Source organism: Pipistrellus hanaki (assembly GCF_964339955.1).
Source record: "Pipistrellus hanaki genome assembly, chromosome: 1".
Lineage (NCBI taxonomy): Eukaryota > Metazoa > Chordata > Mammalia > Chiroptera > Vespertilionidae > Pipistrellus > Pipistrellus hanaki.
The window spans coordinates 116,554,193-116,580,263 of record NC_140503.1 but is presented as its reverse complement, the minus strand read 5'-3'; the positions used below and the strand labels follow the sequence as shown (position 1 = coordinate 116,580,263).

The 26,071-nt window shown below is 41.0% G+C and overlaps 1 protein-coding gene and 1 pseudogene across 5 annotated transcripts in view; both read right to left on the bottom strand.

Moving 5' to 3' along the window:
• Positions 1 to 26,071, bottom strand: part of LOC311620775 (neurofilament light polypeptide-like) — a 1,158,328-nt pseudogene that overhangs the window by 219,656 nt on the left and 912,601 nt on the right. The gene's annotated exons all lie outside the window — the stretch shown is intronic.
• On the bottom strand, positions 3,941 to 26,026 carry TRAPPC6B (trafficking protein particle complex subunit 6B). 4 transcript variants are annotated; one of them, XR_014793875.1, is made up of 7 exons: positions 25,949 to 26,026; positions 14,570 to 14,637; positions 13,505 to 13,622; positions 7,486 to 7,569; positions 5,764 to 5,857; positions 4,587 to 4,931; positions 3,941 to 4,517 (listed from the first exon to the last, which is right to left on the bottom strand). XR_014793875.1 is itself a non-coding variant. In XM_084871534.1 (6 exons), exons 2-6 carry the CDS (start codon positions 14,602 to 14,604, stop codon positions 4,900 to 4,902), a joined length of 363 nt encoding a protein of 120 aa, XP_084727660.1. In that variant the 5' UTR covers positions 14,605 to 14,637; positions 25,949 to 26,026; the 3' UTR covers positions 3,941 to 4,899. The 4 variants fall into 4 exon arrangements, 2 of the variants coding, with proteins under 2 accessions (XP_084727660.1, XP_084727659.1); XR_014793876.1 differs by lacking the exon at positions 25,949 to 26,026 and adding an exon at positions 19,942 to 20,118; XM_084871534.1 differs by having other exon boundaries at positions 3,941 to 4,931.

Sequence of the window (26,071 nt, the reverse complement as noted above, 5' to 3'; positions counted from 1 at the left end):
GTAACTTAGATTTGTAAACAATTCACCAGGTAAACCTGGCTGTCTGTTTCTGCTTTCTCTTACTCATGACATGTCAGGCTCTACTATGGAGTTAATATTTGTGTCCCCCAAAATACACATGTTCAAATCCTAACCCGAAGGTAACAATATAAGACGGGGCCTTTGAGAAGTGATTAGACCATCAGAGCAAAGCTTTCTTGAATGGAATCAGTGCCCTTGTAAAAAAGAATCCAAGGAATAATAAGCTAGTCCCCTTCACACCAAGTAAGGACACAGTTAAGAGATACCCTTTTGTGAACTAGGAAGCAGACCCTCATCACACTCTTGAGTAAATAAGGAAATAAAAGATAAAGACCTTGGTTAGGTAACTCATTTGGTTAGAGTGTTGTCCTGAAATGCCATGGTTGTGGGTTCAATCCTGGGGCAGGGTACATATAAGAATCAACCAATGAGTGCATAAACAAGTAGAATAGCAAATAGATGTTTCTCTCTCTAAATATTAAAAACAAACAAAAACAAACAAAAACCTGCCACATACCAATCTGGAGTGGTCTGCCTTAAAAAATCTATAATAAAAGTATAATATGCTAATCAGAACAGATCTTCTGGGGCTACTGCTACAAAGGCTGGGATGGTGACCGGGGCTGCGACCTCTACCCTCAGAGCCCCTTGCATAAATTTTGTGCATTGGGCCTCTAGTATCCTAATAAAAGTGCTATGCAAATGGGCTGAACCTGTGCTACACCCACAGACCACACCCACCAGCCAATCAGGGGCGAGTATGCAAATTAACACAACTAAGATGGCTGCGGCCATGGAGTGAGCAGGAGGCTTGGGTTTCCCCGGCAATGAAAAAAGCCAACCTTCCTGCACACCCTGGCCGGCCTAGACCTCCGCTGAAGGCTACAAAGCTTTATTTTTATTTTCTTTACTGGTTCTTTTTTTTTAATAAATTTTTATTCATATTATTACAAATGTTCCCCCCCCCCCCCCCATTGCTCTCCTCTACCAGGTTCCCACCCCACCCTCTGCCCTTTCCCCACCCCGCATTGTCCTCATCCATAGGTGCACAGTTTATGTTCAGTCTCTTCCCGCACCCCCACTCCCCTTTTCCCCAAGAATCGTCAGTTCACTCCCCTTCCATACCTCTGATTCTATTATATTCACCAGTTAATATTGTTCATCAGATTTTTTTTTTTAATTTCCTTGGTTTTTAGATTCACTTGTTGATAGTTACGTATTTGTTGTTCATAATTTTTATCTTTATTTACTTTCTCTTCCGAAAGAACCCCCTTCAGCAATTCACATAATTCTGGTTTGGTGGTGATGAACTCCTTTAGCTTTTTTTTATTAGTGAAGCTCTTTATCTGACCTTCAATTCTGAGTGATAGCTTTGCTGGATAGATTATCTTTGGCTGTAGGTTCTGGCTATTCATCACCTTGAATATTTCTTGCCGTTCCTGTCTGGCCTGCATGGTTTCTGTTGAGAAATCAGCTGACAATCGTATAGGTGCTCCTTTATAGGTAACTACCTGCTTTGCTCTTGCTTTTAATATTCTTTGTCTTTTGCTCTTGGAATTTTAATTATGATTTGTCTTGGTGTGGTCCTCTTTGGATTCCTTTTGTTTGGAGTTCTGTGCGCTTCCTGGACTTGTAAGTCTAATTCTTTCACCAGGTGGGGAAAATTTTCTGTCACTTTATTTCAGTATGTTTTCGATATCTTGCTCTCTCTCATCTTCTGGGACCCCCATAATTCTGATGTTGGTTCGCTTGAAGTTGTCCCAGAGGTTTCTTACATTATCTTCAACTTTCTGGATTCTCTTGTCTTCTTCCTTCTGTGGAGAAGTGTCTTCTGGCTCTTTATGTTCTAAATCTTTGACTTGATTCTTGCGATCTTCCATTCTGTTTTTAGGACTCTGTATAATATTTTTTTATTTCAGACAATGTATTCTTTATTTCTTGTTGATCCCTTATCATTTCTTATTGATTCCTTATTAATTCTAGTTGATCACTTTTCATATCCTCATATGTCTTATCGACCTTTTCTACAAAATTCTTGAAAAACCTTATAAGCATAGATTTGAACTCTATATCCAGTCGCTTTTTGTCCTCCATTTCTTTTGTTTGTGATCTATTTCATTGTTGCATTTTTGCAGCTTCCCTGATGGGGTGGAGTTTCAGGGTGGAGCCTACAGCTTTGGCTTCCATCAGCCCCGCCCTATGCAGCTCCTGAGATTCAGGGTCCTTCATTACTCGCTGCAAGCACCTGTGAGAGAAAGGTGCCCTCGATTTTCGCCTGCCACCAAACAGTGTAGGCTCTCCCCCAATGAGCCCGGAACTGGGGTTCAGTTCAGTTGGAAATGGAGTTGGAGGTGGTGTTCAGAGCAGTCGGAGCTTTTGTCTCCTTCCCACCAGGGCAATCCCGCGGCTCAGCCAACCGTCCCTTCTCTGCACGCAATGTGCGCGCCTCTGGGACCTCCTTTCACCGCTCCCCCGGGGTTCCGCCTTACAGCCCAGCTCCCTATGATGAGCCTGGGTCCCCGGGGTCTGGCCTAGAACTGGGGTTCAGAGCAGTCGGAATTGAGGCCCAGCACAGTCGGAGCTTTTATCTCCTTCCCGCTAGGGAACGCCAGCCGGGCAATCAGCCACCCCTTCTCTCTGGCTCCGTCCTCTCCGCGTGAGCTGTGTGTCTCCGTACCTTAGGCTTTTATAGCTCCTCCGAGCTTCCTTCTGGTTTTCTCCTTGCTTCTTGTTGTAGAATTTCCAGTCAGTCGACTTTCCTGTAGTTCCGGGTAATGTCCATTTTATATTTTAGTTGTATTTTATTGAAATTGTTGTGTGTGGCTGCGGCTAGGTGTTTACCTGTGCAGCCATCTTGGATTCTCTGAAGGCTACAACGTTTTAATTATAGAAGATAAATAACTCCCAACAAAAATGGCTGCAGCCACTGAGGAAACAGGAGGCTTGGGTTTCACCAGCGATGGAGGAAGCCAAGTTCCTGGCCTCTGCTGAAGGCTACAAAGTTTCAATTATAGAAGATAAATAATTCCTAGATGCCAGGGCCTCTTCTTGGGTCTCCGTGGGGTGTGGCTGGCCTGCAAACCACCATAGGCCCCTTGCTCAGGCCATCCCATGCCCCAAGGGAACCTCCCTCCCTGATCTGGGACACCCTTCAGGGCAAACCAGTTGGCCCCAACCTATGCACAAGGCCTATAATAAAAGTAATATGCAAATTGACCTTCACTCCAACACAACATGGCTGCCCTCATGTGGACACAAATGGCCAGCAGGGGAGGGCAGTTGGGAGGGACCAGGCCTGCAGGGTAGTTGGGGGCAATCAAGCCTGCAGGGGAGGGCAGTTAGGAGGGACCAGGCCAGCAGAGGAGGGTAGTTGGGGGTCATCCAGCCCTGCAAGGGAGGGCAGTTGGGAGTGATCAAGCCTGCAGGTGAGGGCAGTTAGGGAGGACCAGGCCAGCAGAGAAGTTGGGGGTGACCAGGCCTGCAGGGAAGGGCAATTGGGAGGGACTCAGGCCAGAAGGGGAAAGCAGTTTGGGGGCGGGGAGGGCAGGCCTGCAGGGGAGGACAGTTAGGGGCAAACAGGCTTGCAGGAGAGGGCAGTTAGGCATCAATCAGGCTGGCAGGGGAGTGGTTAGGGGGTGATCAGGCTGGCAGGCAGAAGCGGTTGGGGGCAATCAGGAAGGCAGGCAGATGAGCAGTTGGGAGCCATCAGTCCTGGATTGTGAGAGGGTCTCAGATTGGAAAGGGTGCAGGCTGGACTGAGGGACCCACACCCCCATGCACGAATTTCATGCACCGGGCCATATATATATATGCAGGGGGAGAAAAATTGAAAGTTGAAATTCACAGGAATAAATATAAAAATTTTTACCTAAAATACCTAATATTCTTTGGCCCTGGAATCACTGAATTCACATTTAAATTAATTTACATATCACTTTTATTACATTAATGGATCTCTCCAGGACTGAATTCTATTCAAGTAAAATTATGTTTTGAGTAAATTTAGGCAGCCTGATATGATATAGCTCACACACATCTACACTATAATAATAAAAGGGTAATATGCTAACTAGACTGGATGTTATTCTGGACATCCTTCTTGACAAAGCCAGGGCCAGAGGGAAGCCAGCCCCAGTCCCGGGTGCCTGGGGGTGCCGAAGGAAGCAGTCCAGGTCCTGGGTAGCTGGCAGTGGCCGGAGAAGGTAAGCAGCCTGAGTTCCGGGTGCCAGAAGGAAGCTGGTGCCGGCAGCGGGAGAAGGAAGGGAAGGCCTACTCTTACCCGAATTTTCATGCATCCTGCCTCTAGTACATAATGAAATCCTTATATGGGCTTCTAGTATATAATGAAATATTTATACAGGCATAAAATCCTTAATAGAAATAAATTATAAGCAATAAAATAAAGTCTTATTTAGTGTGTTGTTTGCTTTTTTTAATAACTAAAATTCATAAAGCAATCGAAATTTGTTCATTCTTATACAAATCATTCTGGCTCTCTTTTTTTTTTTTTTTTTGCTAATTTATCAAACCCTGAGTTTTGCTTTTCCATCTGGTGTTAAACATACATTCCCTAGGAAAGTAGAAATGTTAAAATAAGGATCCTTTATCTTGGTGTTTATTTATTTGAAATTAGTATTATTTTCATCCTGAATAGTTTCAGTAGAATTTTTTTTTTTTTGCTTTAATTTGACCTTTGTTAAACTGATAAAATACAACCTTAGTTGTGCTTAAAAGTACATCTTTCATTATATAAGTTAGCAAATAGCTTATTTCAACACAAATGTCCAACAATTTTAATTAAATCATTGCTACTTGAAGTACTTTATACATAAATAATTTAATTCTTTACACTGTTGAAGCATTGCATTTCAGTATGTTCTATGACTTCTGTATCATCACCTGAAATTTACCTAAAAAAGAAAACATGAAAAATCATTTTGATTTTAGCAACAAGGAAAACAAGTCTAACCATCAGTTTTCTGCTCTATTTAGAAAGTAGTTTTTAATTAAAAAAACAAAAACAAAAACTTGTAATGACAAACTTTTCACATTTTTTGTTAAAGGAAACACATTGAAGCTCAAGTCAATTTTATTCTTGGTTGGTATATCTGGGTGAAAAGATCTTTCTAAATGAGTTTAGTGATAAAAGACCAGTTAGCTTTATATAGCTTTACATAATAAATATAGTCTAGAAAACTTTAAAAGTGTTTTTCAAGGCTATCGGGAAATCTGCTATCTGAAAGAATACCACAAAAAATTTCCCTTAAAAGTTAAGAATCCCCCTGGCGTATGTGGCTCAGTTGGTTGAGCGTCCTCTTCCCAGGGAACAAGGGGTTCCCAGTTCCGTTCCCAGTCAGGGCGCACACAGGGTGGCAGCTTGATCATCAGTAGGGGGCAGGCATGAAGCAATTGATGTTTCTCTCTCCCTCTCCTTTCCTTTCTCCCTCAAATCAATAAAAACTTTTTTTTTTCCTTAAAAAGTTAAGAATCATTCCTTAAGTTGTCTGGTAAATTTGGATTTCTTTAGCACATTTTCTTAAATCAATGTCCATTCTGAATTAAAAAGTCACTAAATATGAATATAAGTATGCTACATATTACTTCATTAAATGCTAAAATTAGTCAAAGTAAAATAAATGGTTTTAGCATTTTAAATTTCCTCTAAATTAACAAAAACAAAAAAACACTAGACCTAAAAAATAGTAACTAAAAATATTTGAAAAAAATGTGAATTCAACTTACAGGCAGGCATTGAAGATACCTCAGCTGTTACAATACTTTTAATCCCCAAGTTTGATAAGCCACCTCTGATTAAGCCACATGTAAATGCTAAATACTAAAAGGAACAAAATGTGAAGAACATATTAAGGATTTACTAAGGCAGAAAAGTCTATAGATAAGTATGACATTTAAGTCTTACTATTATTAAGTGATTCCTGTTTTTAAAAAAGGGTTGTGGAAAAATTTTCGAATTACTGAAAATTTGGATTGTTAGAAGATTTCCCAGCTCTTTGCAACCAAAGTATGACACATGACAAGTTCTGCCAATTGTGTGCACCAGTCCAGGACTCTGAACCTAGAGTGAGTGCCGAACTCAAGCTGGAAGCGGGTTAGAATTAGTTCTAGAGGCAACAAGGGTGGCTGTGACTAATGTCAGTTCTGACTTAAGAATTCTAAACGGATCCTCCCAGTGGAAGGATTAGGGGCTATCTCCCTGGCTACTTTAACTTCCCAGGATTGTTGCCTGTTTTCTTAGCCTTCCCATCAGTTCTGTGAGCTGATATTATTCCATTCAATCAGAATTGGTTTCTGCTTTACACAACCAAAAATTGTGATTTGTTTACAATAAAAAACTTATCCAGTTCAAAATACTACTAGTGCTAAAATTGAGAAATCCTGTCATATAGAAACAGGAAAGGGACTGAGCTACAGCAGAGAAAGGAAGGAAAAAATGGGAACTAAAAATTAATAATCTAAGGATTTTTTTTATTATCTGCATTTCTGTATTGTATAATATTCAACAATACTATTTATATATAAATAATGTAGACTATTATTTTACAATATACATAAATGGGTACTGATAAGCATTTAGAACTAGAGTCATAAAATTCTGAACTGCAAAAAAGCTTTGAGACTGTTATAGAAATTATTATAACCAGTTTTCTTAATGAGGAACTAAGGTCCATAGGGGTTATGTAAATTACCCAATGTCACAAACTCGTAAATTGTGGAGCTTAGCTTAAATCTAGATTAGATTTGGTCCCAAATCTAGATTTTGTTGGTCCCAAGTCCATGTTCTTTTCTCTATACCTATATTGCCTTTGTGTTAGATGATTTAGGTATGGACAATTTTTTACAAATAAATAGCAACTAAGATAGCTGCAGATATTTTAATCACTTCAAAGGAACCCTTACATTAAAACTTGTCATCTTTTTTTAATACATATGTCTACTTATTTATTGATTCCTACATGAGATTGAAAAACAAAAACTACACAAAATCTGGAAACAGATATGCTTAACACAAAGCATGTATTTTTAGAAACATTAATTACGTTTAAAACAATATTTTTAACCTACTTAAGGAGATTGTAAATATAAACTCTGAGGTCAATAATTTTGCACAGCTAATACAGTTTTATAAGCTTGAGTACCTTTTCTGACATATCTATGCTATATTCAAAAATTTATCATTAACCCACATTTTATTGGCATTCAGTTATAGTATTCTTTACCTAGTCATCATAAGCCTACTTAGCTACAATTTAAGTTATTTTACTATGATGAACATCTGACTCCTATTTCATAGAAAAGTGTTTAAACAAAAAAGAAACATGGTAAAACCTATTTTAAATTCAAAAGTCTGTTGTATTTGGCAATGTACTTTTCCCTATGGTTCTACCCTTTTCATAGTAAAAATAAAAAAAACACAATCTCAATTTTTTTTATTCCATTAAATACCTTAGATGCATGTTCTAAGTATTGTTTCCCTGCAGACATCTGAGTAAGCAGACGGAATTTGTTGTCCTGAAGTACATAGATGCCCTGTTCCAAAAATAGAAAATACATCCAAAGTCAGTGTAGTCTGCAGTCCTTAAAAATCACCTTTTTCTTCAGAAAAATAAGAGCTTTCTAAGTTATTAAAACTCCTTTCTATTAGCCAACATTTTTATTTACTGATTAATTTGAGAGAGAGAGAGAAAGAGAAAAAAAAACATATCAATTTGTTATTCCACTTATTTATGCACTCACTGGCTGATTTTTATATGTGCCCTGATTGGGGATCAACCCTCCAACCTTGGTTGTATAGGGATAACGCTCTAATGAACTGAACTACCCATCCAGGGCCTCAAATTCTCTTTAAGTGAAGGAATTCTGTAATGTTCAAACTCAAGAGTTATTCAGTATTATATTTATTGAATGCTTTTAGATACTGAAGATACAAAGTTGCAGAAGACATAATCTCTATCCTTAACTTAGAGTCTAATGCAAAAGAATCACTAATACTTATCCAGGTGAAATCAGCAGTTATATATTATTAACTCATAACTATGAAACAAACCATCACTTACTTTTTCCAATTAGTATTTCAATTACTTCTAAAAGTCAGGTTGATACTGTTATATGAAAAAATAAATTCTGCAAGAAACCAAGATGGCGGCATAGGTAATCGCCAGTACTTGCTGCTTCTCACAAACACATCAAAACCACAACTAAATGACAGGAAAACTACCACCCAGAACCACAGGAAAGCTGAGTAAGAGTTAGTTCCATAACTAGAGAGGTGAAGAAAGCTCATTAAGACCGGTAAGAGGTGTGGAAGCGCAGAAAGTGGATGTGCTGCTCTTTAAACCAGGAGGGTGATACAAGCTCTCGCTTGCTCTGAACTCCAGTTCCAAGTGAGACTCTGGGGGACCCAGTCACATATAGGGAGAAACTGGACCGTCTGGCATCAGGACAGGAATGCGAGGGCAGCTTGCTCTTAGAGATCCTCGCAGCAATCATTGTTGCTGCAATGGGACACAGGACATAGAGAACCAAGGGGAAGAAGCCCCAACTACACTGAACCCTTTCCGACTGCACTGAACCCCAGCCCTGGCCGAAACCCCGTGGACCCAGGCTCATACAGGTGGAGTCTGGACTGTAGAGAAAGGCACCCGGAGACTCAGAGACTGGGGGAGCTGGGAGCCGCAGCGGGCAGGGTCTAGAATCGCGCACCAGTGATTGCATGCAGAGAGGTCTGACCGCAGAGGTTGCTGCGGCCTCTCTATAGCGGAAAGAGTTGGAAGCTCCAGACTACAGAGATCTAACCCAGTTCCGGGTGAGCCCCTAGGACACCCACACTCTTACGGGGGGGATCTGGACTGTCAGTTGGAAACTCAGGGGAGCCGCGGTAGGCAGAGATCTGAGGTACATGCACAAGGGCAGGGCTGATGGGAAGCCAAGACTGTCAGCTCAGCCCTAAGACTCCGCCCCATCCAAGCTGAGCTCAGAGGCTTTTGCAATTTTGCAAGTCTGATCCTATAAGACTGTCTCCAATACAGAAGGTATCCCAGTGTAGACACAGCTGATACATCCAATTGGCCTGGAGGTCAATTCCTCCCAGTGATAACAACAACAATCAAGACTTAACTACAACAAGGCTGTACATGCAGTACACAAAGGGGAACACCAAGAGTGTCCACCTCAGGTAACTAGGGAGGCTGACCCACTAGGCCATATAAGACACCAAGCACACAAAGCTACCCTACCAGCTCAGGGAAGCAGCAAAAATGCCAAGACAAGGAAACAGATCTCAAACAAAAGAAATGAAGAACCAAAGATTACATAGAGTTCAAAACCATGGTTATAAGGTTTTTCAAGAATTTTCTAGCAGAGACTGGTTTGTCTCAATGGACAGAGCATTGGCCTGCGGACTGAAAGGTCCCAGTTTCAATTCCGGTCAAGGGCAGGTACCTTGGTTGCGGGCACATCTCCAGCTGCAAGAGGCAGCTGATCAGTGACTCTCTCTCATCAATGTTTCTAGCTCTCTATAACTCTCTTCCTCTCTGTAAAAAAATCAATAAAATATATTTAAAAAAAAAAAAAAGAATTTTCTAGAAAAGGCCAGTAAGTTTAATGAGACCCTTGAGGATATGAAAAAGGACCAACTAGAAATTAAACATACACTGACTAATATAAAAAATATTATACAGAGACCCAACAGCAGACTGGAGGAATGCAAGAATCAAGTCAAAGATTTGGAATACAAAGAGGCAGAGAACACTCCTCTGGAGAGGCGAGGAGAGAAGAGAATCCAGAAAGTTGAAGACAGTGTAAGAAGCCTCTGGGACAACTTCAAGCGTAACAACATCAGAATTATGGGGATGCCAGAAGAAGAGAGAATGCAAGATACTGAAAACCTATTTGAAGAAATAATGACAGAAAATTTCCCCCATCTGGTGAAAGAAATAAATCCAGGAAGTGTACAGAACCCCAAACAAGAGGAATCCAAAGAGGACTTCATTAAGACACATCATAATTAAAATGCCAAAGGCAAAAGATGAAGAGAGAATCTTGAAAGCAGCAAGAGAAAAACAGTTACTTATAAGGGAGCACCCATATGATTATCAGTTGATTTCTCAACAGAAACTATGCAGGCCAGACGGGAGTGGCAAGAAATATTCAAAGTGATGAATAGTAAGAACTTACAACCAATATTACTCTACTCAGCAAAGTTATCATTCAGAATTGAAGGGCAGATAAAGAGCTTCAGAGATAAGAAAAAGCTAAAGGAGTTCATCACCACCAAACCAGTATTATATGAAATGCTGAAAGGTATTCTTTAAGAAGAGTAAGAAAAAGAAAAAAGTAACGATAAAATTATGATCAACAAATACCTATCTATTAACAAATGAATCTAAAAATCAGGTGAATTAAAAACCTGAGGGGCCGAATCCGGTTTGGCTCAATGGATAGAGCGTTGGCCTGCGGACTGAAAGGTCCCAGGTTCGATTCCAGTTAAGGGCACATACCTTGGTTGCGGGCACATCCCCAGTGGGGGGTGTGCAAGAGGCAGCTGGTCGATGTTTCTCTCTCATCTATGTTTCTAACTCTCTATCCCTTTCAATTCCTCTCTGTGTAAAATCAATAAAAATATATTTAAAAAAAAAACAAAACAAAAAAAAAAACCAAAAAAACCTGAGGGACAGAATAAACTGGTGAATATAATAGAATCAGGGGCAAAGAAAGGGAGTGGATTGATAAGTATCATGGGTAAAGGGGTGTGGGGAGTGCAGGAAGAGACTGGACTAAAATCATACACCTATGGATGAGGAAAATGGCGGGTAAGGGCATGGGGTGGGGTGGGAACCTAGTGGAGGGGAGCTCTGGGGGGAAAAAGAGGAACAACTGTAATAATCTGAATAAAGATTTATTCAAAAAATAATAATAAAAACTAGCATCGACAATTTAAAAAATTCTATAGGTGGTTACTAAATTCTTTCCCTTTTTTATAATTAATCAAAGGGCCAAATCCATCCTAAATACTTCCTTAAGTGGATTTCAAATGCACATTTTCCATGTAGTCCACTGTTTTGTTTTTTTAATAAATCTTTATTATTCAGATTATTACAATTGATCCTCTTTCCCCCAGTCTCATAGCTCCCCTACACCTTGTTCCCACACCACCCCATGCCTTTACCCACCCCCAGTACTCATTCATAGATGTACAATTTTTGTTGAGTCTCTTCCTGCACCCTCCACACACCTCTCCCCCAGAGAACTGTCAGTCCACTCCTTTCTATGCCTGATTCCACTATATTCTCCATTCTGTTCATCAGATTTTTTTATTGACTTTATTTTTAGATTCACTTGTTGATATATATGTATTTGTTCTTCATAATTTTTATCTTTACCTTTTTCTTCTTCTTCCTCTTCTTGAATACTTTTCAGCATTTCATATAAATCTGGTTTGGTGTTTATGAACTCCTTTAGCTTTTTCTTATCTGTGAAGCTCTTTATTTGACCTTCCATTCTGAATTATAGCTTTGCTGGTAGACTAATCTTGGTTGTAGGTTCTTGCTATTCATCACTTCAAATATTTCTTGCCACTCCAATCGGGCCTTCATAGTTTCTGTTGAGAAATCAGCTGACAGTCGTATGGGTACTCCCTTGTACGTAACTGTTTTTCTCTTGCTGCTTTCAAGATTCTCTCTTTGTCTTTTGCCCTTGGCATTTTAATTATGATGTGTCTTGGTGTGGTCCTCTTTTGTTTGGGGTTCTGTGCACATCCTGGACTTGTAAGTCTATTTCTTTCACCATGTGGGGGAAGTTTTCTGTTATTATTTCTTCAAATAGGTTTTTAGTATCTTGCTCTCTCTCATCTTCTGGCACCCCCATAATTCTGATGTTGATATGCTTGAAGTTGTCCCAGAGTCTCCTTACACTATCTTCATATTTTTGGATTCTTTTTGCTTTTTGCTTTTCTAGTTGGGTGTTTTTTACTTCTTTGCATTTCAAATCTTTGACTTGATTCCTGCAATTCTCTAGTCTGCTGTTGGATCTCTGTATATTATTTTTTGTTTCTGTCAGTGTATCCTTAATTTCTAGTTGATCCTTTTTCATATCCTCGAGGGTCTTGCTAAATTTCTCAGAGGTTTCTAAAAGGTTCTTGAGTAACCTTATAATAATGGTTTTGAATTATATCCAGTAGTTTGCTTTCCTCCATTTCTTTCATTTGTGACTTGATTCTTTCTCTCTGCATTTTGGCTGATTTCCTGAGTCGACAGAGTGGCCTTGAGTGCTAGATGTCCTATTGGGCCCAGTGGGTCAGCCTCCCGTTAACTGAGGTGGACACTCTTGGTACACTCCTTTGTGAGCTGTGCGCACAGTCTTGTTGTTGTTAGCCTTGATTGTTGTTGGTATCACTGAGAGGAATTGAGATATAGGCCAATTGGCTGTGAGGATCAGATGTGTCTACGCTGGGAGAACTTCTATGCTGGAGACACCCTTATGAAACAATACTTGCAAAAGCCTCTGTGCTCAGCTTGGATGGGGTGGTATCTCAGGGTGGAGCACACATCAATGGCTTGGTTGGGCAGAATCTTCAGGAGGAGCAGATAGCAATGGCTTCCTGTCAGCCCTGCCCTAAGAGGCCCCTGGGTCTCAGTGTCCCGCTGTAATCGCTGCAAGCACCTCTGAGAGAAAGCCGCCCTCAAGTTTTGCCCACTGCCAGACAGGCCAGTTTCTCCCCAAATGAGTCTGGGGCCCCAGGGTCTGGCCCGGAACTAGAGTTCAGAGGCTTCAGAAGCTTTTGTCTTCCTCCCGCTTGATAAAGCCAGCTGCGTACTCAGTTGCCAGCCATCTCCCCTCACGTGCCTCAGTACCTCTGCTTTCCACAGCTACTGTGAATCTCAGTGTGCTTTTCTCTTTCCTTCTAGTTGTAGAATTTCCACTCAGCCAGCCTTCCTGTGGTTCTGGATGATGTCCGTTTTGTCTTTTAGTTGTAGTTTGAAATTGTTTACCTATGCCGCAATCTTGGTTTCTCTAGTCTATTGATTTTTATATTAAAATATTTTAATAGAAACTATGACAGCAACCAAACAATACAAGACTAATTTAAGAGCTAAATATGCTTTATAAATTGGACTGTAAAAATTACTCTAAAGACATAAAAGTGATATATTTGTGGTTCTGCTTATTCCTAAGTAATAATAACTAAGAAACTAAATCCTAAAACTTTATCATTCTGACCTGACTACTTTTTAAAACTTAAGATAACATTTAATTGGGGGGAAAGAAACAGCTACCATAACTGATCGTTGTCCCTTTGTCTTTATTCACTATATCCTATTAGAAAATATAACTTATTAATAATATATGAGAAACATTCCAAACTTGAATAGAAATTATTTTATGTTTTAAATAAATAAATCACTAAAATAGGTAATATATATTAAGTTAAAGAACTTAAAAAATAGGCTTTAATTTATCAAAGTACCTGATGATTTGTCCTCAGATTGTCGATTTGTTTCTTGAATACTGTAGTCCAGAAATCTTTACAAATGAACTTCATAATATCTAATTCATCCTTGAACCTCGCAGTATCTTTTGTAAACCTAAAAAGATCAACTAGAAGTAATATAGTATTTTTCCTCCAAAGAAAGTAGGAGAGGCAAATTGTTAACTAATTTCCAAATGTCAGAACAGCACTGAATATTAACAGTCATAAAGTGATAAGCATCAAGCAAAGTAGATTCCATCTCAATAGATTCACATTCTTTAATACAATTATGTAGCTAAAATTGGTCTAACAGTAGAGTCTAACAGTAAGTTGTAGTTTTAGGTACAATTCATCCTAGCACATCAAAAAAAGTTGAAGATGATCACTGTATTGTTCATAAAACAAAGCTCAACTATTCAGATAGAGAGAAAGGAATAGTAAAAATTGTTCTATAAATTAGAAGATGACTGCATACATAAATATAGACTCTAAAGCATTTCCACCTCTATGCATTTAAACGAAATATATTTAGGTTTAAAAAAAACACAAACCTATGGAGCCCTAGCTGGTTTGGCTCAGTGAATTGAGCATTGGCCTGTGGACTGAAGAGTCCCAGGTTCAATTCTGGTCAAAGACACATGCCTGGTTTACAGGCTCAATCCCCAGTAGGGGATATACAAGAGGCAGCTGATCAATGATTCTCTCTCATCAATGATGTTTCTAATGCTCTCTTCTTCTCCCTTCTCTAGAATCAATAAAAATAATACATATTTTTTAAAAACCTCTGGAACAAAATTTTAGATAGCTACTTCAGTACATCAAAGTTTTCAAAGGAAAAAAAGGCTCAAATATATGAAATATATATTTTCTTCAATATTAAGACATAAAAGTTGAATAACTGAGTTAAAATAATATAAGTCCTAAAAAGAAATTTCAATTTGTGAATTAAAGAACAGAGGAGAATTAAAATTAAAGTATCTCAAGTTTTATGCAATCTTTTGAAATGGATCATCTTTGTTCATAACCTACCTGGAAGAAAATTTTCAAATCCAGACTGCTCACCTTTCTATCAATCCTTGTCCCACTCGAAACCCCATGTTTTCCAGTTTAGTAATACAGCGTCCATTTTCCTATTTTAAAAAAAATAATACCTTAGAATACTTTTAGAATGTCAGAATGTTGGTATTCAGAATTGTTTAAAAATTAATATAAACATTTATACTTTCTTGATTGAAACATTACAAGAAAAAGTGAATTTTCTTATTACTAATTATTTTCATAAGGCAACAAGATAAATAGGGAACTGTTGCTTATTATTACTTTTCAGAAATGTTGAAGCCTCTTCATAATTACTCTCCCACTTGTTTTCCCCCATTCAATAATTCTTCTCTCCTCATTAGTTATAAAACTTAGTTTCAGGAGCATTTGAGATCTTGCTTCTCAGGAACGGTCCTCAGTTTTGGCTCAAATAAATTTGTATAAAATTCTCTAAAAACAAAAATAGCCCCACCCAGTTTGGCTCAGTGGATAGAGCATCAGCCTGCAGACTGAGTGGTCCTAGGTTCGATTCTGGTCAAGGGCACATGCCGGGATTGCTGGCTTGATCCCCAGTGGGGGGCATGCAGGAGACAGACAATCAATGATTCTCTCTCATCATTGATGTTCCTATCTCTCTCTTCCTCTCCCTTTCTCTCTGAAATCAATAAAAATATATTTTAAAAAATTAAAAAAATAAGATAGATTCAAGATGGTGGAGTAGGTAAATACTTAAACTGCTGCCTTGCACAACAATTTCAAAACTGCAACTAAAAGACAAAACATCTATCATCCAGAACCACGGGAAAGCTGGCTGAGTGGAAGTTCTACAACTAGAAGGAAAGTGAAAAGAGAATTTAGTGCACAAGTGCTGAAAAGCTGAGGTACGGAGGAGTGTGCAATCCAAGTTGGCAGCGGTGTTGCTTTCTTAATACTGAAGGGAGACAAACTACTGATTTCTCTGAAATCCAGTTTCTGGGGAGACATAGGCTACCCAAAATCCTACGGGGAGAAGCTGGACTGTCGGTCGGAAAGTGAGGGTGGCTTGCTTGCAGAGCTCTGTGCAAGAATAATTGCTTGCTGTGCTGGGGCGCAGGGCATGTGGATGTGGTCGGAAGAGTGAGGATGGCTGGCTGGCAGCCATTGCTGTATGCTACACCCTAGCCTGGTGATGCCCTGAGGCCCCGCCCCGCACAATCTACAAACCCACCCAAGCTTCAAGTAGTGGCTTTTGCAGCAGCTTTTTCCCTATCACAGCTTAACCTAGCAAACTTGCAACCTGGTTCAGACAGCTCCAAAACCTTCAAAGCCCAAACAAAGAGGATAAAACTGGTTCTTGCCGTAGCTCCTGCAGGATGGCATCAGACAGTAGCTGACCTGCACCCCATTGGAGATCCAGAAGCCAGTGTACCTAGTGGTCAGTGTAAGACACCAGATTTCAACTCCTCACATCCATAAGTGACACATTCAAGAGGCAGACTCAGTGAGCACTAAAGCCCCACTGAAACAAATCCTGTACCATAATCGTGTCTCCAGCACAGCAGTTCTTCCATTATAAACACAGCAGGTCCTCATAGCCAATTGGCCTGGAGGTCAGTTCCTCCCAGTGTACCAATAGCAATCAAGGCTTAACTACATCAAGAATTTGCACTTAGCCCACAAAGGGGTGTACCAAGAGTGTCCACAGGTGATTGGGGAGGCTGAGCTACTGGCCCCTATATGTCACATACCACACAAAGCCACTCCATCAACACAGGGAAGCAGCCAAAATGCAGACACAGAAACATGTCATGAATGAAAAAAATGGAGGAAAGCAAACTACTGGACGACATAGAGTTCAAAACCACATTTATAAGGTTACTCAAGAAACTTCTAAAAACCACTGAGAAACTTGATGAGATCTTCAAGGACCTGAATGATAATGCAAAAAAAAAAAAAAAAAAAAAAAAATGGAAAAGGACCAGTCAGAAATTAAGCATACACTGTCTGAAATAAAGAATATATAGAAACTGAACTGTAGATCAACATACCCCAAGAATCAAACCAAAGATCTGAAATATAAGGAAAGAAAAAACACCCAACCAGAAAAATAACAAGAAAAAAGAATCCAAAAATATGAAGATAGTATAAGGAACCTCTGGGACAACTTCAAGTGTACCAACATTTGAATTTTTGGGGTGCCAGAAGAAGAGAGAGAGCAAAATATTGAAAACTATTAGAAGAAATAATGATAGAAAACTTTCCCTACCTGGTGAAAGAAATAGACTTAAAAGTTCAGGAAGTGCACAGGACCCCAAACAAAAGGAATCCAAAGAGGACCACACCAAGACACATCATAATTAAAATGCCAAGGGCAAAAGACAAAGAGAAAATATTGAAAGCAGCAAAAGAAAAACAGTTAGTTACGTACAAGGGAGTACCCATACGACTGTCAGCTGATTTCTCAACAGAAACTATGCAGGCCAGAAGGGAGTGGCAAGAAATATTTGAAGTGATGAACAGCAAGAACCTGTAACCAAGATTACTCTACCCAGCAAAGCTATCATTCAGAATTGAAGGTCAGATAAAGAGCTTCACAGACAAGAAAAAGCTAAAGGAGATCATCAACACCAAACCAGTAATACATGAAATGTTGAAGGGTATTCTTTTTTTTTTTTTTTTTTAAATATATATTTTATTGATTTTTTAAAGAGAGGAAGAGAGAAGTTTCGGCTTGAAGGGTATTCTTTAAGAAGAGGAAGAAGAAAAAGGTAAAGTTAAAAATTATGAACAACAAAAAGACATCAAATACATACCTACCAACAAGTGAATCTAAAAATCAGCTGAATAGCTGAAACTGGTTTAGCTCAGTGGATAGAGCGTCAGCCTGCAGACTGAAAGGTCCCAGGTTCGATTCCGGTCAAGGGCATGTACCTTGGTTGCAGGCACATCCCCAGTAGGGGTTGTGCAGGAGGCAGCTGATCGATGTTTCTCTCATCAATGTTTCTAACTTTCTATCCCTCTCCCTTTCTCTCTGTAAAAAATCAATAAAATATATTTAAAAATAAATAAATAAAAATAAAAAACCGGTGAATAGAAAATCTGAAGAACAGAATGGACTGGTGAATATAACAGAATCAGGGCCAAAGGAAGGGAGTGGACTGACAATTCTCAAGGGGAAGAAGATCTGAGGGGTGCAGGAAGAGATTGGACACAAATCTTATACCTATGGATGAAGACAGTGGTGGGGTGTAAGGGCATGGGGTAGGGTGGGGAATCAAGTGGAGGGGAACTATGGGGGGGAAAAAAGAGGAACACCTGTAATAATCTGAACAATTAATATTTATTAAAAAATCAAAAAAGACTAAGGGCAAAAAAATATATAAATAAAAATAAATAAATAATAAAAATTGTTATCACCTTTGATTTTTTTCTGTCATTCACTTTGTATAGTCACTAAATTCTATTGTTATTCGTTTCAAAATGTCTCTTAGAAACATTAGGCTTTCTAATTCTCAGTGTATCTATGTTGATGACCCCATCCAATGCCTGGAATAATGCATTTACTTTGTTCTTCCTTTGACAATTTCATTGTGTTAAGGTTTTATTTTAATTTTAATTTTTTATATTTTTTATTGATTTTTTACAGAGAGGAGGAGAGAGGGATAGAGAGCTAGAAAGTCAATGAGAGAGAAACATCAACCAGCTGCCTCTTGCACACACCCTATCGGGGATGTGCCCGCAACCAATGTACATGCCCTTGACCGGAATCGAACCTGAGACCCTTCAGTCCACAGGCTGACGCTCGCCACCAGACTTTCTCTCCCTAAAAAATCAATCAATACAAATTTTTTAAAAACTGATCACCAATTTGGCTCAGTGATTAGAGAGCATCAGCCTGTAGACCAAAGGGTCCCAGGTTTGATTCCAGTCAAGGGCATGTACCTTGGTTGCAGGCTCCTCCTGGTCGGGGCTCATGCAAGAGGCAACCTATCTATGTGTTTCTCTCGCACTGATGTCTCTCTCTGTCTTTCCTTCTCTCTTCTACTCTTCCTAAAAATCAATGGGAAAATATCCTTTGGTGAGGATTAACAAAAAACAAAACAAAACACCCACCCAAACTGATCCCTGGCTAATTATCCAGAATCACTAACAACCACATACCCACAAAAATCATTTTTGTCATCTCCTGCCTGAGGGTCTGCAATACATGATCTTCTCACTACAAGGATCTTCCCGCTCCAACCAGCCCCTTTCTAACACACGAATGGGGCCATGTCATTCCCCTTCTTAAAAATCTTTTAAATCTTCCACTAGGGAGGTTCAAATTCTTAAATCATACAAGGGTCTTTCTAGTTTTAGCTCTCAACATATTTAACTCTCCCTCTCCAATCTAGTCACAATGAAATACAAAGCATATTTAAATACTTCAAACTCATATCTCTATGCCTTTCCCTTTGTTTAGGATGTTCTTCCTACTCCCACTTTCTACCCCTCTTTATCAATAGCATTATAGAAAGGGCTTCTGACTTGAGTATGACTTTGAGTATCTCATTTATACAGCCTGTTACAACTCCATAATTCTATACCTAATTACTACCCAAAACCTTAATTATTCGTTGAACCCCCCTACTCCCCAACCAGTGTGAGGCAGGGATTTTATCTTATTCATCTAGCACAGTGTCAGGCCCAGATTCTGTACTAAAAGTTTTCTGAATAAACCAATGAGTGAACTGAGGACTCCCACACACTGGAAGTAACCTCTACAAGGATGGGGCCGTGGTTTTCTTCATTAGTATATCCCCGGCACCTAGAAAACCAGCTCTAACAAAACGGACATTAAGTACTTTTAATTAATTTGTTTCCCAATTATAGTAATGCCTGCAAACTTTGCATTATTCTCACACCTCATTAGGTTCCCTTCTTGGGGTGGAGTGGAGGGTGGGCACTGAGGGCTGGGGCGGGGCGGGAGGAGGGGGGTCGGGGCAGGAGGCGGGAGGGGGGGACGTGGTGGGGAGAGGGGGGACGGGGCTGGGGCGGGAGAGGGCGGGGGGCGGAGGGACCCGGCGGGAGGGGGGGGCGGGTCAGGGCCGAGGGGATGGGGGGTGGGGGTGAGGGGGGGGGAAGGGGCTGGCTCTCAGGCGGGACCGCAGGGGCCGCCGCCCGGGAAGCTGGACATGGCAGAACCATTGAGGCGGCTGCGGAAGGCGGCGGCGCGGTGAGCCCTGCCCTAAGCCTGGCACTGTAGGAAGAACATGTGCGGCCTGCAGGTCACAGGCGTGGAAATAGACAAAAAGGCATCAAATAGAAGATGCGAACAAAAATGAGATAAAAGACCGCAGACAGCTCCCAGTTACGGGAAACCCGCAGGTCGCCCAGCTCGGGGACGCGGCGGAAGGAAGGAGCGGAGGGGAACTCACCACCTCCCCCTGCTCCGCGGACTTGTACACGCCCGACACCAGCTCGTTGTGGAGAAGCAAGAACAACGCCTCGTCCGCCATTTCCTGCTTATTCCGAAGCGCTGGTTCTCCGCTCGGCTCGTGGGTTCCGGCTGCGCCGCGCTCCGGCCGCCGCTCCCGCGGCCGCCGCCCCCCCCCTCGTTGCCAGGAGACGGGGTGGTCCCGCCTCCCGGAGGCGGCGCCGGGCGAGCCCACCCCGGCGGCCGGCGAGGGACTCTGACAGCGGGGGCAGACCCAGCCCGCGGGGACCCCCCGCCCGGGGCTGGGGGCGAAGAAACAACTTCCGGTCCCCTGTGCCCGGCCCCAGTCAGCCCGGCGGTCACCGTTCCTCCCCTGGGCGCCCCTCTGACACTGCCCGGGTCCCTGCGACACTGCCGGGGTGGCGCTGGGGAGAGACTTTGTTAAGATCAAAGCAACTCCCACCTCCCCCCCCCCCCCCCCCCGTGGTAATTTCCTGTGAGTTAGATGAACCGACCAGAATGTCTATAGGCTTCATCAAAAGCTTCCACTTCCTGCCCTGTGTTTAATAGGAAAAGTTGTAAAAACAGTGAATAAGTCATAATTTTTCAGGCTATACATTTTAATTTTTAAATATTTTAAATATATTTTATTGATTTTTTATAGAGAGTAAGGGAGAGGGATAGAGAATTAGAAACATCAATGAGAGTGAAACATCCATCACGTGCCCAGTGGAGATGTGCCTGCAACCAAGGTACATGCCCTTGACTGGAATTGAACCTGGGACCCTTCAGTCCTTAGGCTGATGCTCTATCCACTAAGCCGAACCAGTAGGGCAAGGCTATACATTTTAGATATACTGAGAAATTATCCCAATCCATATAAGTTTAAGCCTAGGTAAAAAGAAGATTTAAAGCCATTTTGGACACCAGGAAGAGGCAAGGGAATAAACAAAGAACTAGATACTTGAACCAGAAGGCACAAATTAATCAGAGAATTCAGTGAATAGAAAAAGCGCTAAAGACTTCAGAAAAGCAACATTTGTTGTGGGATAGAGTTCATAATAATCCATGACAGATGTGAAACAACTAAGCAATGGAAATACGCATGTTAAATATATCTCTTAAATTTAGCAAATCTGGCTTACATGTGTTGCTTGGCATGTGATTAGTTCATTTCTTAATAACTGACAAAGCAGATTTTTTCCAATTAATTAATTGCTTCCCCAAAGTTAAATATTGAGTTTTCTCAAATTATTAACCTCTCAACTCTTCATATACCTTCACAGGAATTTAAGATAATGTCCCAGTCCTAACTGGTTTGGCTCAGTGGATAGAATGTTAGGGAGATTCAAGGGTCCCAGGTTCGATTCCAGACAAGGGCATGTTGTACCTTGGTTGCAGGCATATCCCCAATAGGGGGTGTGTGCAGGAGACAGCTGATCAGTCTTTTTAATTATTTATCATTCTCCCTCTCCCTCTCTGTAAAAAGTCAATAAAAAATATATATTTTTAAAAAGATTATGTTCCATAACTGAAATTAAGGTAGCTTTTTCTTTACATATCTCTTCTAATGCTTGGATCACTTTATTTGATCATCACATAAAAATAAGCATAAAAGTTCCACCTAAGTTTTTGAAAACACTAAATAGTGTAATTTTGAAGCCATAATCTTAATTTTTCCAGCACTTAAAATTTCCCATGTGAAGTCAGGTCTTTATATCCCAATTGCATTCTTAAAAAAAAAATACATATATATATATATATATATATATATATATATATATATATATATATATATAATTGATTTTTTTTACAGAGCGGGGGGGAGAGGGATAGAGAGTTAGAAACACCGATGAGAAAAACATCAGCTGCCTCCTGCACATCCCCTACTGGGGATGTACCGAAACCTTGACCAGAATCGAACCTAGGACCCTTCAGTCCACAAGCCAACACTCTAGCCTCAGAGCAAAACCAGTTAGGGCCCAATTGCATTCTTCTTTCATTATCACCACTAAGAAACAGGAGGAATCCAGGCTCACTATTGAGGTTGAACAGTAAGCAATTGACCAACTTATTAAGGTTGATTTCTCAAACTAAAATAACATGGGATTCTTAGAATATTTTGGAGAATGAAGGGGAAACATTTATTATCTACTACGTAAATGTTGAACACAGCATTTCACTGATTCTCTCCCCATAAAGCAGACTATGTTAAATCGTCTAGGATCCAAGTAATAGATCCTTTGGAAACAGGAGTAGATCCTGGTTTTGGTTAACTCTAAAAGCATTTTCTGCCAAAACCGGTTTGGCTCAGTGGATGGAACCTCGGCCTGTGGACTGAAAGGTCTCAGGTTTGATTCCGGTCAAGGGCATGTACCTTGGTTGCGGGCATATTCCCAGTAGGGGGTGTGCAGGAGGCAGCTGATCAGTGCTTCTCTCTCATTGATGTATCTAACTCTCTATCCCTCTCCCTTCCTTTCTGTAAAAGATCAATAAAAATATATTTTAAAAATAAATAAATAAATAAATAAAAGCATTTTCTTATGGAAACACTGTTCTGTTCGGTGTTAGGATCTACTTCTGCAACATTCTCCTGGTTCATGTACTGCCTGTGACATGGGATTGCAATATGGGTCAGAGAACAAGTATGCTCATAACCAGAAAGAAATAATTATTCATTAATCTTCATCCTTCTTACTTAGCTTTACTTTTGCTTTTTTTCAATAGCACTTCTCCGTTTCTAATGTTGGGGTGGGAAAATTTTCCTTCTAGATCTTCTAGGTTTGTTGGCTAGTTTAACAATTAAGTTGACTTAAATGGATTAACAGGAGGAAAATAAATGTAATTTCATGAATTTGGAAGCTCCATAAAAATATGAGACCCCCCAAAGGCAGTTAGGCAATTTAGGTTTATATGCTGTCCTGAGCTAAGAAATGGAATAGAAATCTGGGGCTTCAAATGGGAGAGGACAACTCAAAGGTAGAAGAGCAGATGTTTGGTAATCAGATGTTTGCCAAGCTATGCAGGTAAGCCTTTCTGATAAAATGTTACCTCTCAGATTATGTACTATAATATTGTACTCTTGAAACATATAATCTTATTACCAATGACACCAAATGAATTTAATTTTTAAAAAAGAAAGAAAAATTAATTCTGGTAATCTCTCTTTCTGTCCAGGCCCCCTAACTAAATTACTTTAGGTAGTTAGGGAGTGGTAAAAGTTTTGTTTAAGTCTGCTGGGTCTTAACTGCATTCAGCTCAAAATAATTCATGTGCCCAACTGGCACATGTTGGCTTGGCATAGTCTGCTTTCTTTCACTAACATGACACAGAATTTACTGATGTTTGTCCTCTGTCTCCACACTCTTTCCGCTCCCAAGCTCTTTGAGGGAACAGATCTTTATTGTACACTAATGTATCCAACTTCTTGGAATAATGCCTGGCACATAATAGGTGCTCACTGGATATTTGTTGAATGAATCAGTATATGAATGATCTTTGCTCCCCGAGGAGTTTGTAAACTCCCAAAAAGCAGGAACCACACCTATCTTACTCTAGGATTTATACTCAGAGCCTAGGTTGCTGCTTCTATATAGGAGGAGCATTTAAAGGTTGGGTGAATTAAAATGGTAGCTGGAGTTAAATACAGTTGACTTGCTAATGCTTGGTGCTAGGAGTTGCCTGGCTAACAGATGAAAATGAGAACCCAAAGGTTATTCCTAACATTGTATAAGAAAATGCCATATATATACATATATATATGTGTGTATATATGTGTGTGTATATATGTGTGTGTGTGTGTGTATATATATATATATATATATATATATATATATATATATATACACACACACACATATATTTTCTCTCTCTCTCTTTAGAGGCCCAGTGCACAAAATTCCTGCACTCGGGTGGTCCCTCAGCCTGGCCTGTGCATTCTCGCAGTCCAGGAGTCCTCGGGAAATGTCTGACTGATGACATAGGCCTGCACCGCCTATGCTAGCAGTTGGACATCTTGAACACTGCCTCAGAGGCAGAAGAGCTCCCACCACTACTACTGCACTCACCATCTATGAGCCTGGCTTCTGGCTGAGCAGAGCTCCCTCTGTGGGAGTGCACTGCCCAACCACCAGGGGGCAACTCCTGAATTGAGCATCTGTCCTCTGGTGATCAGTGTGTATCACAGCGACTGGTCATTCCACAGTTCAGTCAATTTGCATATTAGCCTTTTATTATATAGGAGATACACTGAGTGGCCAGATTATTATAATCTCTGAACACATAATAATCTGGCCACTCAGTGTATATTCTATATAATAAAAGGTTAATATGCAAATTGTCCCCTTGACCAGGGGTTCGACAGCAGGCAGGCCGGCCAACTGCCCATGTCCCCTCCCCCTGGCCAGGCTGGCTGGACCCCACCAATGCACGAGTTCATTCACTGGGCCTATAACATACATATACATATATATATTCACACACACACACACACACACACACATACATTGAGTGGTCAGATTATTATGTGTTCAGAGATAATAATCTGGCCACTCAGTGTGTGTGTGTGTGTGTGGGAATATATATATATATATATATATATATATATATATATATATATATATAAATTTTTTTTTTTTTTTTTGGCAACACAGGTAGAGCAGACCAGAAGTTGAACAACAATCTCTCTCACACACACACAACCAACAACAGCACCGACTCCCTGGATCCCATTTTAAGCTAACCAGCTCTGGGCCAGGTAAAGAGGCTAATGACTATCTTATGTCTCGTGGTCGCCTTTTTCTTACAAATATCTTGAAGGCCCATCCAAGTCAGGTTGCTGGCTCATTTTGGTCCTAGTGTAGGTGGAGGAGGTGATAGTTTATTGCTGAGGTTAGATGGCCTTAGGACTTAATTCATATGTTAAGACTACTGGTGCTTCTTATACTAAATTAGTATGTCTAATATGCTAAGACTACTGGTGCCTTTTTCTCCTAGTACACAGGGTCTGATCCAACTGATTCGAGGGCTGGCCAGACTAGGGACAGATACAGTATCCCCAGACTCAGTTTCCTTACCAGGAAAAACAGGCATTTTATTAAAGCTACTAGAGGCTCAGTGCATGAAATTCATGCACTGGGGGGCGGGGGGGTCCCTCAGCCTGGCCTGTGCCTTCTCACAGTCTGGGTGGGAGCCCTCGGGCCTAAACTGGCAGTCAGACATCCCTGAGGGCTCATGGACAGTTAGACAACCTTAGCGCTGCTGCAGAGGCAGGAAAGGCTTCCGCCACCACCGCTGCGCTTCTGGCTGAGTGGCCTTTCCCCATGTGGGAGCACACTGACCACAAGGGGGCAGCTCCTGCATTGAGTGTCTGCCCCTTGGTGGTCAATGTACATCAAAGTGACCTGTCGTTCCACCATTTAATCGATTTGTATATTAGCCTTTTATTATATAGGGTTATATAGGATTGAGAGGCATAAGGCATGTAAAGCGTTTCACACAGTGTCATAAAAGCAACTGTTAGCTATTACACTTAGTGAATTTTCCTGTTTCTTATTTTAATATTTTAATTGATTTTTTACAGAGAGGGATAGGGACAGAGAGAAACATCAAAAAGAGAGAGACACCCATCAGCTGCCTCTTGCACACCCCCCACGGGAGATGCGCCCGCAACCAAGGCACATGCCCCTGACCAGGATCTAACCCGGGACCTTTCAGTCCGCAGGCCGGCGCTCTACCCACTGAGCCAAACCGGCTTCGGCTTCTTCCCTGTTTCTTCATTCTTTGTTTCCCTCCGCTAATTTCGGTTTAACCTAATGGGGGGAAGACTGCTTCCCCCCAAACACTCTCTGGGCATGCGCACCAACAGCACAGCTGCACCCTTTCCTAATCATTGATTGGGGGAGGGGGGGGGGTGAGTGGGTGAAGACTCCCCTCCCACCCACTTTGATGGGATTAGGAGGCTAGACAACGTAAAACTCGTCATATGACAGATTAAAAGGGCTGCAAACCTCCGCGCTCCTCTTCTGCAGAGAGCGAGCCCACGAGCGCGCCTCCGAGGACCCAAGGACTCACAATCCCGCCCCGCGACAGCGCCAAAAGCGAGCCCGGCCGCCCGCGGCTACTGGCCGGGG

Excerpts from the sequence above, each read along its gene's own strand:
- TRAPPC6B (XM_084871533.1), bottom strand. The coding sequence starts at position 20,022 with ATGGCGGACGAGGCGTTGTTCTTGCTTCTCCACAACGAGCTGGTGTCG. Across the intron at positions 13,623-14,569 it reads GGACAAGGATTGATAGAAAG|GTTTACAAAAGATACTGCGA; the intron begins GTGAGCAGTCTG and ends TGATCTTTTTAG. Across the intron at positions 5,858-7,485 it reads ACTTAGAACATGCATCTAAG|TATTTAGCATTTACATGTGG; the intron begins GTATTTAATGGA and ends TGTTCCTTTTAG.